At 42.5% G+C, this 16125-nt stretch overlaps 1 protein-coding gene across 1 annotated transcript in view; it reads left to right on the top strand.

Annotated features, from left to right (window-relative positions):
• The window catches only part of Adamtsl1 (ADAMTS like 1), a gene marked incomplete at its 5' end in the record, with an annotated part of 351236 nt that overhangs the window by 290398 nt on the left and 44713 nt on the right, over window positions 1–16125 (top strand). Inside the window, 2 exons of the mRNA XM_035438677.1 lie at window positions 3999–4127; window positions 15592–15771. Coding sequence (XP_035294568.1) covers window positions 3999–4127; window positions 15592–15771 — 309 coding nt within the window. The remainder of the gene's footprint in view (window positions 1–3998; window positions 4128–15591; window positions 15772–16125) is intronic.

The following is a 16125-nucleotide window of genomic DNA, read 5'->3' as shown; positions in this document are numbered from 1 at the left end:
AGCCCCACAAACAGACCAGGCTACACAACTGTCACATACATATAGAAGGCCTAGGTTAGTGCCATGCAGGCTCTCTAGCTGTTAGTCCAGAGTCTGTGAGCTCCCATGAACTCAGGTCAGATGTCTGTCAGTTCTCCCGTCATGACCTTGAGCCCCTATGGCTTGTAAAATGTCCCCTCCCTCTCTTCAACAGGACTCCCGGACCTCAGCCCAGTGCTTGCTTGGCTGTGGACCCCTGTATCTGCTTCCATCAGTTACTGGATGAAGGCTCTCTGATGATAATTAGGGTAGTCACAAATTTGATTACAGGAGAAAGCCAGTTTAGTCACCCTCTCCACTACTGCTAGGAGTCTTAGATGGGTCACCCTTGTGGATTCCTGGGAGTTTCCTTGGCACCAGGTTTCTCCCTAACCCCAAAATGCCCCAGGTATAAAGACATCTCTTTCATTACTCTCCCCCTCCTTCCTACAGCCAGCCCAACCCAATCCCTCATGTTCCCACCCACACCCCACACCCAGTTTCCCTTCTCAGGGAAATCAATATGTCTCTCTTTGGGCCCACCTTGTTACATAGCCTTTTTGGGACTGTGTGTTGTAACCTGGTTATCCTTATTTTACACCAAATATCCACTTATGAGTGAGTACATACCATGTTTGTCTTTCCGGGTCTGGGTTACCTCACTCAGTATGATTTTTTTCCTTGTACCATCCATTTGCCTACAAATTCCGTGATGTCATTTTTTACAGCTGAGTAATACTCCATTGTATAAACATACCACATTTTCTTTATCCATTCTTCAGTTGAGGGGCATCTAGATTGTTTCCAGGTTCTGGCTATTACAAATAACACTACTATGAACATAGTTGAGCAAGTATGCTTGTGGTATGATGGAGCATCCTTTGTGTATATGCCCAAGATTGATATAACTGGGTCTTGAGGTAGATTGATTTCCCATTTTCTGAGAAACCACTATATAGTGACTGTACAAGTTTGCACTCCCACCAGCAGTGGAGTAGTATTCCCCTTACTCCATATCCTCTCCAACATAAACTGCCATTAGTGTTTTTAATCTTATCTATTCTGACAGATATAAGATGGTAACTCACAATCATTTTGATTTGCATTTCCCTGATGGCTATGAATGTTGAACAATCCTTTAAGTATATTTTGGCCATTTGAGATTCTTCTGCTGAGAATTCTCTATTTAGATTTGTACACCATTTTTAAAATTGAATTATTTGGTATTTTGATGTCTAGTTTCTGGAGTTCCTTATACATTTTTGAGGTCAGACCTTTGTCAGATACGGGATTGGTGAAGATCTTTTCCCACTCTGTAGACTCCCCTTAAATAACTGTTTTCACCCAATGCATTTTCCTCCTTGATGTTTAATGGAATCCCAAAAGTTGAACTTTAAAAAATGGTATTAAGTTATCTTCAAATCAATAAGAAACTCCAAATTTCAAATCAATAAATAATTTGTTTCCTGATATAAAAAACCTGAAGACAATATATAAATAGAAAAAAATAATGTATCACAAAGCTGAATGTAAAACTTAAACCATAAAACTTGTAGGAAAAAATCATAGGAAAGTATCTTTCAGAATTTAGATCTATATAAGTAGTTCCTAGACTTGGTATAAAAAGCATACCCTATGAAAAATGATAAATTGGATGTTATTAAAGTTAAAACACTTAGGTCTGTGAAAGGGCCTGTTAAGGTGAGAAGGAAAGCTACAGCCTGGGTGAGAATTTACGGAGCACATGGTGATAAAGGATCTCTTTATTAAACAGTAAAATAGATAGTGTCTTCAGGTTTTTAGATGTAAGATAGCCACAGATATGTCACACTGAAAATGGGAAGAGTACCTCAGCAAGGTGCATGGTCATCCCCTGGAGACGATCAGCTACCCTCACTGAAGTACAAGTTACTGGAGTCAGTTATGCTTCTGTGCAAGGATACCTAGATTAATGTGAAGAAGGCAGTCATATGCTCCAGGTTTATGCTATTTGACCATTTATCTCCAAAGCCTTGATTGCCTATCCCAAGAAATATGCAGTGAGGCACTGAAGGTAAAGAACCACTGCCCTAGAAAGAAGAGGAAAATGGATATGGAGAGAGTTGGCCTCTGGTTAGATGGGATATATTACTGTGAGTGAAGACTATTGTGACAGTACAATTAATCCTTTAATGAGGTAGCAAGTAGAAATAGATGCCATCTAGGAGATTCAAAGAAATGTCAAATCTCTAGACCAGTTATTTTATTTCCAGTTGATAGGAATCCTTGAAGGTGACCCCTGTATAAATCTGAAACAAGTGGAGGGGACAGCCTATGATGGGAGAAGAAAAACAAGTCTAGGCAAAGCCTTCATCCCTAGTAGTAGGAGAAGAATCCATGTGGATGAGGAAGCTACTGTGGTGCATGTGTGGTCCTATGCCATGCCTTAGAGCATAGCCCAACCCCAGGAAAGATTTAAGGCACCCAGAGGGAATCTATATACCAACCAGCGAGGGACAGGGCTAAGTGTGGCTGTGATGAAGTCCACACATTCTGCCCATTTTTATAATGCAACAAAACGAAGCCACATAAGACAGTAAAGAATGCCATTTACTTAGTCATCTTTCAAGTATTCACCCAAAGGAACATTTTGATGGCAGTTCATATCTTATAAAAATGCCTTTACCCTCTATTGAAAATGAAGAAATGGAAGGATTAGTCGGAAAGACTTCTGCTCCTGTGTCTCCTGGTAACAGAGCACTAAATATGAAGAACAAGCCAGCTCCAGCATGATGCTTAGGAGACAATTCCTTCTCTAGATGTGACTACCAGCGGTTGAAACGCATGCTGTTATAGAGCAGAGAGCTCAAGCATTGAAAAGGAATTCAAACCTGCAACTCTAATATTTTTTTTCTGTTTAAATGCTACTACTTATTAAACTTCTGGCTAATATTTTTTAAGTTCTCAAATAGCATGAATAGATGTTTCACCAAGGAACGTGCATGTGGTAAATAAGGATGTGTGAGATAGCCCATAGCCTCAGCCATTAGGGAAACACAACTTAAACCACAATAAGACACCACTGTGCAACTATCAGATGAAAGAAACAGAAAGTATTGAGGGAGGGGGGACTGCTGTATGACATTTAAAATGCATTCCTATGCATTTATGTCAAAGAAATGAAGACAGATGTCCCCACAGCTACCTGTACCGGAGTGTTTATAACAGCTGTATCAAAATCTGGAATCAACCCAGATATTCTACAGCAGCTGAACAGCTACACAAACTGTGGTTTTCCCGTGTCACAGAATACTACTCTGCAATAAAAAGGACCACACCATTGAAAAATGCAACCATGATGTGATATAAGAGCTTGAAGAATCTCTAGGGAACTCGGAGAGCTGGCAGGGAGCCAAGCACAAAAGCTTACCAACTGTGTGATTCCATTTACACAGCATTCTCAGATGCTGAAAGCAAGAGAACAAAAGCCCTGTGAGTGGTGGTCAGAGAATCTAGGAGGGGTTATAGATATCCTAAGGAATGCTTGGAGGGGCAGACACTCTATATGAATGTCCACATTGAGACTATGAAATCATGCTGTAGTTTCGTAATGTGATTGCATTATGGGAAAACTGGATACAAGTTACACGGGACTGCTCTGTGTTGCTTTTACAACTGCCTGCAAATACAGAACTGTCTCAAAGTACAAATTAAGCCCTTAAAATGTGTCTTTTATATTTTATGTTGATTGAAAGTGTGTGTTATCTTCTCTTGGGCACCATGTTCATATCTTCAAACCCTTTAACCTTGTTTTTTTTTTTTCCTGTTAAGTCTATGGTAGGCACACGAGTGGATACATGATGGTTCCACTTATTTTCCCAGGCAAAGCATGGTGTGGGGTATGCCAGAGCAGAACATGTGTCCTCTGTTGGTCTTCCGGTGTTTCGGTACCCCAACCCACAACACTATTAGTGACAGCTCACTTTCTTTCTCATCTCTAGGAAAGCCACTAGTGAAAACATCTCGAGTGACAGTGCTCAACACAGAGAAGCCTGCAATCACGATGGACATTGGTGGCACCATCAGAACAGTTCGAGGAGTGAATGTGACAATTAACTGCCAAGTGGCAGGTAAGAAATCCATTCATGTGTTGCTATTTTCTGATACTGATGGAGCTTTGAGAGAGGCTGGGGAATACAAATGCAAATTAGATACAAATTCTCCTCTCAACTGAAATAAAAAAAATTCATTCATAAAGTGAGGGTACATCAGAAGGTTAGAGAGGGAAGGTTATTTCTGCCTGAGCCTGGTGGACTAAAAGAGACATTAGGGTTTTCAATGTTTTTATTAGACAAATTGTTGTTGATATTTCTTGTCCCAGCTAGGTTCCACTGCCACTTCAGCTCCTAATAAACACATGAAGACATATTAATTATAAACTGTTGGCCTAGGGCTAGGGCTTCCTATTGGGTAGCTCTGTCTTAATTATTAACCCATAACTACTAATCTATGTATTTCCATGTGGTCTTGGCTTACGAGAGAATGCCCAGACCTGTTACTCCTTTGCCAACTACATTTCATCTCTTTGGCAGGCTCCCCCTCTGCCTACCTTTCCCCAAACTAATCCCATCTATCTTCCTGATTCATTGGCCAAACAGTGTTTTATTCATCAACCAATAAGAGAAACATATATACAAAAGGACATCCCCCATTAACAAATCATAGTTGTGTACATTTATGGGGTACAATGTGATATAGCATGGATGATTAAATCAAGCTAATCAACACTTGTTTGCTTATGTGCCCATTGCAGTGGTGTTTGTTAAGACAGTCCTGTTATAGAGTGAGGCTGCCTTAGAATTCACTATGTAGTTCTGGCTTCAACTCTATGACTTTTCTACCACAGTCATCTTCTAAGTGCTAGGCTTGCAGCTGTGTAACATATGTTGGGCTTCTTTGTTTTATTTTCTATTCTTAATTTTCCATATTAACAGAATGAGAGCATGCAAGAATTGGGGTGAGGGTGTTCCAGGTAGAAGAAGAAAAAGAGTATGAAAATTTTCCTGCAAGCTGAGAAGCCTGGTGTTGTTCAGGGAATAACAGGAGCTTAAATTTGAATGTAGAGGCTTAAATCCTTATAAGGTGGGTGGCAGATGGACCATGGGCCACCTTGGAAGACTAACCAAGGAGCCCAGACAAAGGAAAATAGAAAGCCATGCTGCTTCAGAGTTAGGGAGATGGCTAGGTGGTAAAAACACTTGCTGTGCAAGCAAGAAGACCCGAGTTTGAATCCCCAACACCCATGTAAAAGCCCAAGCACTGAGGGATGCAAACATGTGGATCCCAAGAGCTTAACTGCCCACCACACCTATTCAAAATGGCAAGCTTCAGGCTCACTGAGGGACATGGTCTCAAAAGCTAATGTGAAGACCAATAGGAGATCCTCTATTCCTCCTCTGGCCTTTGCATATATGCACTAGGTATGTATGCCCTCACACATGTGCTCATATAGCACACAAAGAAAAGGAAGGGAGGGAGGGAAGGAGAGAGGGAGGAAGGAAGGAAGGAAGGAAGGAAGGAAGGAAGGAAGGAAGGAATTGTGAAAAACATCAGCAAAGAGAAGGATTGCCTATGTTCATATTGGAAGAATTAATGTGAAAACAGCCATCCTGCCAAAAAGCAATCTACAAATTCAATGCAATCCCAACTAAAACTCCAGGACCATTCTTCACATAAATAGAAAAAAAATCTATTTGAAAGCATAAAGACCTAAGGTAGTCAAAAGCTATACATACCATGTTATACAAAGATCACATAAACTGAATTCTATATCTCTTACTACACAGATATTTGCTGAAGCATCTCATTGCTGCTTCCTTAGCAATGACAGGAAAACAACAGACAAAAAAATGAAATGAGCTTAGATATTCATCAGATGATATATAATGATGAATTTTACACAGCTGTAAAGAAAAATGAAAGTAGGAAAATTTCAAATGTATGGAGGTACAAAAATTATATGAAGCCAGGAAACCCATACTAAAATAGATAAACACCATATGTTCTCTCTCATACAAGGGTCTTTAGATTTGTGTGCTAACCTGGAGGACCTGTAGAAGTAAAGAAGTTGAGGAGTGGACATTGGGGTGAGAGATGTCTTAAAGTCAATGGAATAACAGAGCATAGATGATGTAAAAGGAGGGGTAGAGAGTTTAATCAGAGATTGGAGGGGTGGAGGAAGAGGGAAGGAGGATTGAACAAAACTAAGATTATATGGAAAAAAGCAATATGGAAACTTGTCGCGTCCACCCTTGACCAGCAAGAACGAAGCAACACCGAGGAATCTTCTTCTCACAGTTTATTCGGGAACCTTGATTTACAGGAAGTGGCCCCGAACCCAGGAAGGCAGGCCTTAATATATCCAGCAACTACCAATCATCTACGCCCAGGTGGCACGCTAGGATAGGTTGTCACCAAGCAGATTTAGAAGGATACGTAGCCTCTCTCCTAATAAGGAGTTGTTTACCACAGAGAGCACTCGCCGTCGGGCTGGCGGAAGGCAGAAACCAGCACCATCTTTTAGGCTCGGTACTCTGCAGCTCCCAACAGAAACTTACTACTGTGTGAGTCAATTTAAAAATATAAGTTGAGAGGGAGAGAGTTACAGGAGAGCATTTCTAGATGATGCTGTTCCTGAAAGCCCAAGGTCAGGTTAAAGAATCCTCATTATAAGTCAGTGAGGGAAGCTCCAGAGGCCCCAAAACCGGACAGGTTCTTGTCACTTTTCCTGGTTGCCCAATGGGACTAGTTGGTAAGACCTGTTGCTAAAAACACCACAAACCTTGGTTGTAATGTATAGAGAAATCAAGCTGGAAAACATAGAACCAAGAACTTCCATGCCTGTGCTACAAGGTGGAGAAGAAGTCTTGGCAGGGATTCCTTCCACACAGGCACTCAGGCTGGTGTTACTGTAGACAGGCACTCCCCAACTAGTCATTGTGAGCCTAGGCCTCAGAGAGAGGATAGATCCTTTGTGCTCCTACTTAGCATTGGAGTTGGTAAGAGGGAAGACCAGCAGGGGAACAGACAATGAAACAAGGAATTAGACCAGTGATTTTCAACCTGTGGATCAAGACCCCTTTGGAGGTCAAACAACCTTTTTATAAGGGTTGCCTAGGATCATCTGCATATTATATATTTACATTACAATTCATAACAGTAGCACAATTGCAGTTATGAAGTAGCAATGAAAATAATTTTATGGTTGGGTCACTACAACATGAGGAATTGTATTATAGGGTCAAAGCATTAGGGAGGTTGAGAACCCCTGAATTAGACATCATGAATAAAGATCTCGAAAGCCAGGTCTCACATCAGAAAAAAGGTGGGAACCTAGAACATGAAAGCAATGTTTTGGTCCACTGTATGTGGCAACCAGCACCTGGCCCCCTGGACCTCACATCATTGGTGACCTTTGCCTAACTGTAAGGTTTGTGTTGGGGTTTTATTGGGGGAGAATGGAAGCCAGCCAAACACTGACATCTTCTTCATCACTCTCCACCTTAATGGTTGAGGCAGAATCACTAAACCTTAAGCTTTGCATTTGGCTACAGAACCCTGGAGCTCAGTGGCCACCCAGTCTCACTGAGACAACATTACAGAACCCACAGAACCATGTGTATTAATCCTGATTAAGACTAAACCTCTCTTTGTGCCTCGGTTATTATGCCTGCTGTTGAGTCATATATTTATTCAAAGAAGCTGAGGTAAATCCCAATTTTGATATAATTAACTGGATGGACAGGGCAAGGTCCTCGATGCATCTCTAGCCAGTGTTCTGAAAGCTCTCCTCAATGTGACATGGCTTGGAAACTGCTTTCATTTACTGTTTTAATGGCTCCTCTGTCCTTCTCCCACTCCTCATCATCTCCATTGTGTCTCTAATTGGAGACTCAGTGTCCTTCTGACTAGTTGTGTAAAATTCACTAAGCCATAGATAGCAACATCATTGGTGACTGGCAATACATTAGACCTAATAACCCAGACCTTTGTAAAAGGCAGGGAAATGAATCCATACTTACAGAAGGACTGTCCATCAAGTTCATTTGCATCACCCATGGACAGTATCTTACTGAATAGCTAATCAAGGATAGATCAGAGGTCTCCTAAGTCAAGGAGACACAGATAGTAAGACATAGGAAGTTCACCATCTGGGGAGAAGAGAAAACACATAACAAAGCAGCATGCTATATAGGGTTAGTCATTATTTCCTTGTTCTAGAACAGCAGGGTGGTTTTGATGCTTCAGGAAATATAGAAAAATAGGAGTATGTGCTCCAAGTTCCCCTTTCCAAACTTCCCAACAATGGACATCTTAGCATAGTCTTTATCACTGCATTCCCTCCCTTTTGCTTTCCACTCCCTAATTAACACTGGTTGGTCATGAGCCTGATTTTAAAGGATACATAAAAGTCTATTTAAAGAACGTCTCGTACGTTACCTAGACTGCATGACATCCTCACATGTTTGAGCCATTAGCAGTTTCTCATTAAAGAAATTTTCTCACACATGTGCTCTCAACTTGTAAAATGCAGCCTCACACATCCTTCCCAACCCTTCGGCATAAAAACACATTAAGAAGTGAGTATGCTGGAGCTTTTTCTTTAAAAGCAATCCAATCCACTCTTTCATTCTTAGGACTGTTCTCTCTGTGGTGAGAGTTCAGAGAACTGAGTGAAAGAGGAATGGAGGAAAGAGTGTGCAAACAGCCTGAGGCAGAAAGAGTGTGCTGCATTTGACAAAGTGAACTCTGGCTGGTATGTGAGATCTGGTGGCTGGCAGTGGCAGAGAGAAAGAAAGGGCATGAGGCTTGGAAGAAAGCAGACAGGGGCTAGATCCCATTAGTGCTCATAGATTATACTATCTTTTAGGTTTTTATCCTCAGAGAAAGGGATGCTTCTGAAGGGCTTTGATAAAGGTGGTGGTGTGGACATGAGTGGAGTGTATCAGTTAGGGTGGGTTGGATTCTAGTATAAATCCTTATATCCCCTGGTGTATAATGGTTCAGATACATAGATTATCAGGGCTTTCTTAAGAGTTCACAGTGTTCATCTGGAAGATATCTGCCCTCACTATATCATTCGGGGTCATGGGGTTCTGGGACCTTCCTTCTGTTGAACTCCTAAGGTCTCTCTGGGATGGATGCTCTCTCTATCCTGTAAACCAAACAAGGGAAGAGGAGTGAGAGACAGATTGCTGGGAAGGCTCTTGGGGCCTGTAACCAAGGAGCCACTTACTACTTTTCACTTACCTTAGTCCATGGCCATTTACAACTATGGAAAATATTCTCTTGCAGTACTTGTGAAAAAGAATAAGAAGTTGGGGGGGTGGGTGACTACCAGTGACTGCCACAGTTCGTGAGGAGGAATACAAAAAGAAGTCAAAAGCCTCTTGTCTGGACTTCCATGGTTCCTTAGACAAGATGCCAAAGCTGACATGTGAATTACTGTATCCGTTCTCTTTTCTTTGCCCAAGCACACACACACACACACACACACACACACACACACACACACACACACACACACACACACAAGAAACTTCAAGAACATATCATGTAAAAGTACACCATTGGATGCCCCACCTCAAGGTGCTGACAAGCTGCCATGGTACAAGCAGCCCTCCAAGTATAACAAATGGTCCAGTTAGCAAGAATATCCTGTCTGGGATATTAAAGAAGAAAGGGATATTACAGCATCGTGCTTCCTGGCAGCTCAGGGCAGATTAAGGGCACTAATCCTTATAATCGGATCCCATTACCAGCCATTCTGACTAGACCCATTTATTGATCCTTCCCAGCAACAGGGAGAACACTGTGTTGCTGTTAAGAAATGCCACAAGGGGATAAAGCAGACACAGGTTAGTTTTCGTCCCCTCTGTAGACCAAATACTACCCAGGAATTCAGTGTGGAGCCTGGACAAGAGATTGGTCAACAGTGGTAAAGCTTCAGGCTGAGCTTTGTTGCAGAGTGTGTGTTCTGCCATTTCTCAGCCAACCCGCTCTGTACACTGTGCTGGTGTGTTATAACAGAAGCGGGGGGGAGAATGTTTTCACAACAGGGCTGAACCTTCCAGAAACAGCTAATTCAGCCAGCCCTTGTAGCTTCTAGAAGTCTCCTCCTCACAAGTTTTGGTGCTGCAAAGGCCAAATGGTATAGAAATCACAGCGAGGCACTTCAGATGCCTCTTCAGATGCCACTCAAAGAGGCAGTCTGGTATAACAACAGGCTGTGGTGTGTGCTTGTTGAGACATTGAAGGTATCTCCATTTTGATCTCCTCCCTGAGACTGGTAGATTACTAACTGGCCCAGGGACAGGAAGCCACGGGGACCAGGTATTCTGCTCTTGAGTTGTCCAGGACCCAAACTAACCTAACTATTGGAAGAATTCTTTTTTTTTTTTTTTTGCATGTGCATACTTATGAGGTGTGCCTATGTGTGCATATGCATGTACACATTTGTGGGTATGTCTTAGGAGGCCAGGGACTGATTCTAGGTAGATTCCTCAATCAGTCTTTGCCATATATTTTGAGGTTGGGTCTCAAAACACTTGACTAGTCCGGCTAGCCTGCTTACTCTGAAGATCCCATCTCTACTTCTGAACTCTGGAAGTACAGACAGGCTGCCACACCCACCCTGTTGTTGTACATGGGTGTTAGAGATCCCAACTCTAGCTTTTAAACTGTGCAAGCACTTAAGCCACAGAGCTGATCTCCCCAGATTTAATCTCATTGAGACCCACTTTTCTCCTTTATGTAACAGAATTGATAATAGTACCTGTCTGCTAAGTGAGGTAACCCAAAACCAGCAAGACAAATATAGTACGTACTCACTCGTAAGTGGATACCAGACATAAAGCAAAAGATACCCAGCCTACAATCCACAACCCCAGAGAAGCTAGAACCCTCTTCCAGAAAAATATGGAAGCAGATGGGAAATTCACAACCAACCAATGGGCCAAGCTCTTGGAGTACAATCAAAGTGAGGGAGGAGCAAAAATATGAACAACGGAGTCAAGACCATGATGGGGAAACCCACAGAATCAGCTGACCCAAGCTAGTGAGAGATCACTGACTCAAGTCTGACAAATGGGGAATCTGCATAAGACCAAACTAGACATCCTTACTATAGGTGACAATGGTGTGACTGGGACAATATATGAGGCCACTGGCAGTGGGTCCAAGATCTCACTCTAATGTACAAACTGACTTAGTGGAGTCCATTCTATATGGAGAGATACCACATCCAGCCTAGACACAGGGGTGTGGGAGTGGAGAGTGGCCTTAGTCCTGCCTCAACTAGATGATGAGACAGACTTAGTAGACTTCTTAAGGGAGACCCTACCCTCTCCATGGAACAGATGGGAGGAGGGTAAGGTGGAGGGAGTAGGAGGAAAGGAGGGAAGGATAACTGGCATTGGAATGTAAGAAAAAATTGCAAGAATAAATCCACCACTTTGTGGATCAAAAAGTTCAAAATCTCTACAGAAGGAATTCAGCACCCCAGATGTTGTTTTTGTTTGAGTAAAAGTCTGAACTATATTAAAAGATACCTATGGCTGAAAAAAAGTAGTACCTGCCTCTTGAGATCATTATGGAAAATAAGTGTTTACATTTCTGTAATGTTTGGCTTATAGTAAATGCTTAGTTCTTATTACTTTTAGTGATGCCAGTGGGCTATTTTTGCACAGCTCATTATATTCCCAGTGTCAAGGTATTCTAACCATCAGGTTTAGGCTAGTATATCTGGTATCTTTCCAAGATATTTGTTGGCATGTCTAGGTGGCTAATGAGGTTCTCTGTAGTGTGGTTGCCATCCATTAGAGAGAGAGAAAGGACTACCTCTCTAGTGCCTTGATTGTTTTTCTTCCTTCCATATTCTTTGTTCATAATGTCAAAGCTAGTCATGAAAGAGCTGGTTGTCATTCCAGATATCTTTATAGTGTCGTTCTCTGCCCTACGGTTTATAGTCCCAGATGAGAAATCCCCACACTGTGACAGCAGCAATAATCCATTGACAAACTCACAATACAGGTTTCTTCACAAGTGAGCCTGAGGAAGGCTTCTACTAAACAGACCAGAGAAGGGTTTCCATAGAATCTTCTCCTTGGGAGTATTCTAAGGACTGGAGGTGACCTTCTTTACCCATCACTATCCTAAACATTTCCATTTCTCCTGGGAAGCACTGATCTCACCAGAGAAATCATCCTGTCCAGTGTATACCCAATCTTTTCCTCACAGAGTAGCCTGACTCCATGGGTCACAGGGCAAGGAATAATACAGGAAACAGGAAAATTTGAATCAGTTCCTGGCGAAGTAAGAAATAGCTCCCTGACCCTTCTGAACCAGGTTTCTTTGCCTTCCCTTCTTTTCCCTCCTCCCTCTGCCATGCGTCTTATTCTCTCCTCTGCATCACTTGGCTGAGGGTACCATGCCACAGCAATGTCTCTATACATACATACATACATACATACATACATACATACATACATACATACATACATACATAAATACACAGCTGTAACTGTGGCCTCTAAGAGCACAAGCTCCAGGTGCCATCAAGGCAGTCATAGGGGGTATTAACTTCTCTGTTCACCTAAGCAACACTCCCTCTGCATCAAATGAAAGGCTCATGAGATCCAGTTCTCTTGCTCTACTAGTTTTTCTCTGAAGCAGCCTTTTATTCCCATTGGGGATCAAAAGGAAGATTCCCCCGACTAAGTGCTACATGGGAGCAATTCAGTTCAAGAGGGAGAGCCCTCATAGAAATGGTTTATAAGACCCCATTTTCCCTTTGTTTTGATAGAGAAATGAATAAAATTTTTTCTTCAACTTCTGGAGGTTTTCCAATACATTTTTTTTAATGTAATACTCCAAGCTGAGGGTTCAAAGGCCTAGCTGGCATGGGCAGACATCATGATGCTCTCGCTATCCCTAGTGGTACTACAATGACAACTTGCTCTTGGCCTCTCACCTGCATCCTTTCTCAAGGTGTATTTAGAGATGCTGTCAGCCTCTCTGTGGTGTACTCAGGCCTTGTATTATTTGAGCTGAATCAGTGTATGTCTCTCTCTGAGGTGACAAGCCTTCAAAATCCAAGACTGTATATATTTCCTCCCATTAGCCCTACTTTTCCTGAGCAATTTTAAGACAAATAGTAGGTGCACACATAACTCCTTGAAGAAATCAGTGCCACTATTTGTAAACTGTCTGCTCAGGACAACACTGCCTTGTCCCAAGGACAAAATACAGCCCTGCTCTGGGAAATCATTAGACTAAGAGTCTAGGTCTTTGGCTTTTCTTGGCATTGACCCCATTTTCCAGTATTTGACATTCTAAACATTACTTGCATGCTTGCTGTGGAGTTCTATGAGCAAACTAGGCTTGGCAGCAGACTGGATGGTAAAAGAGATGAAGCTTCTGCTGCCTGAAAGCCTGGGATTCAGCACCCCAAACCTTCTGTCTCCTAGCTCCCTGAGAGCCTGTCCTCTTGTGGAGCTTCTTCAGAAGGCCATCTAAGATCTCATGTCACAGACTGTAGACTACTTACCTGAATACCAACTTCAAGGAAACTTCCTGAGGACCCATCCCATGTCTATACATAATCTCCACGACTCTCACAGATAAAAATTTAAGAATGGATTGTAGAAGGGCAGAGTCCTCTCCTTTGGCCCATTTCCTATCCTACTACTGATGTCACCACTTTGTGTTATCTTGTTTTGAGAAGATAGCCTTTGTCTTGGCCTCCTTTCTGACATAACACACCCAAGATACCAACTCATAAAGAGAGAGTTTCTGTTGACTTGAGGTTTTGGAGGCTTAAGTCTGTTATCAGTTGGCTTGTTGCTTTGAGGCTGAATCTGTAGTTACATAATAGATCATGGGATAGGTGTGTAGAAGAGTAAAACCAAACACCTTGGGGCCAGGAAGCAGAGAGTAAAAAGGGACCTGGAATCCTGGGATCCTGGGATCCCTCCTCAAAGGTATTCCCCCAACAGACCATCTAGTAGGCCCCACTTCTTTAGGAGTTCTACCATCTCCCAGTGGTGCCAACCAGAAAACTATGCCTGGGAAACATGGGGTTTATGAGGACACTCAAAATCCAAATGCTAGAGTCTGGGAAGATGGCTCAGTGCTTAAGATTGCATACCGCTCTCACAAAGGACATGAGTTAGGTTCTCAATACCCACATCAGGGAGCTCACAACTAACTACCTGTTGCTCCAGCTCTAGCAGATTGGTGCTTCTGGCCTCCCTCTGTAGGCACCTGCACTGACATGCATCTACCCACACACAGATGGACATGCATATACATATTTTTTTATCTAAACCATGGCAGCTTAAAGAAAACACCATGCTTCCTCTGTACTGTCAAGTCTAACAACGGCCCAATGGCTTCCATTTGTCTGGGTCACACATATATTTTGATGTTTTATATCCTTGGCTTTATTTTTAATAAAACGTGTGTACAGAAAAGTGAATGCATCAAAAAGGTGCCAAGTGTACACTCCACAACCAACCATTTCCAGGTCAAGAATTACCATTGCCAAAGACCCAGCTTTTGGTTCCCTCTCTGTCACCACCCCCTGTATACACTCCACTCCCCAGAGGAACCACTCATCCTCCTGCCCACTAACAACATACAATGATGCTACTTGGGTTTCCGTTTTGTTTTGTTTTAATTAAAATGTAGTTATGTAACTCCCCCCTTCCCTCTTCTCCCTGCAGTCCTTCCTATGTGCCTCCCCCACGTTTCTCTGCCTTCCGCTACTCTGCCACTCTGTCTCAAATTGAAGGCCCCCATTTCTTTATTTGTCATTACATATATAGTTCTAAATCTATAAATACAGCCTTCTCAATCCATTCAATGTTACTTGTATGTATATGGCTTCTGGGCTAGCCACTTGGTATAGAAAAAGCAGTTTGGAGGCTTTTCTCTGGGGAAGACTACTCTGCTCTTGGCATCCCTTAGTTACCTGTAGTTCTTTGTCTAGGGTTGAGGCTCTGTGAAATTCCCCTTCCCATGTTATCATGTCTGTTGGTGTGCTCCCCACTCAGGTCTTGTTTAGTAGCCATGTCAGTGAGACTTCACAAGTGTGTAATGCCACCGGTTTTTGTTTCTTTACTTATAGACATAAAATCAGACAGTATGTATTCCTATATCTGGCTTTTCTTACTGAACACTGTGTTCATCTAAGTTGTAGAGTTTTCATTCTTATGATGTATATACATGTAGTTTTTCTATTTTATGATATTTTCTCCTAAGAACCTAAATATTCTTGGCAAGTACCATTTACCAGCTGCCACTGTCCCCTCCCCATTTAACTGGCCTCCCACTTCCTGCCTCATCTCTAGAAGTCTTAGAAAGCAAAAGCTCTAGAGACAAGAAGAAGCCCAAGGTGTGATATTTGCTTTGGCTGAGGACAGTAGAAGACGCCCAGACAGATGCTTCCTGCAGAACCGGCTAGGGTGGCCAGAGGCTCTTGATGTCCTGGGTTCGCCTGACATTTGCCTGATAAGCGTATTTTTGTCTTTGTAGGTGTGCCTGAAGCCGAAGTCACTTGGTTCAGAAATAAAAGCAAATTGGGCTCCTCCCACCATCTGCATGAGGGCTCCTTGCTGCTCATAAATGTGTCCTTCTCTGATCAAGGCCTATATTCCTGCCGGGCAGCCAATCTTCATGGAGAACTGACAGAGGGGACGCAACTCCTGATTCTAGGTAAAAACCGCTCAAACCCATGGCCTCAGGTGGACTGTGTGTGGTGGCTGACCCACCCTCCACCTGCTTTTTCCCCCTTACTGAATGAAGAACATAAAATCGACTGGATATCCTTTCATTCACTCCTGCCACAGTCAGCCCTTCCAACAGGAAACACAGAGTGTGAGGCCAGCCAAAGCTGAGGGTGAAACCTGGCTCTACCTCGTTAGTTAACTTTGAGGTATTTGATAAATCACTCCCCTTGCTAAATCTTAGATGCTGCTATGAGAAAACTGACAATTGAGGGTTGCCCACTTTGCTGGCAAATGAGGGTTATCAAATGGAGCTGGTGAGGAAAATGGCTTTTAATCCCAT

The sequence above is a fragment of the Cricetulus griseus genome, chromosome 2 (genome assembly GCF_003668045.3).
Source record: "Cricetulus griseus strain 17A/GY chromosome 2, alternate assembly CriGri-PICRH-1.0, whole genome shotgun sequence".
NCBI classification, from domain to species: domain Eukaryota; kingdom Metazoa; phylum Chordata; class Mammalia; order Rodentia; family Cricetidae; genus Cricetulus; species Cricetulus griseus.
The sequence above is the reverse complement of the archived record's forward strand: the minus strand, read 5'-3'. Positions and strand labels throughout refer to the sequence as shown.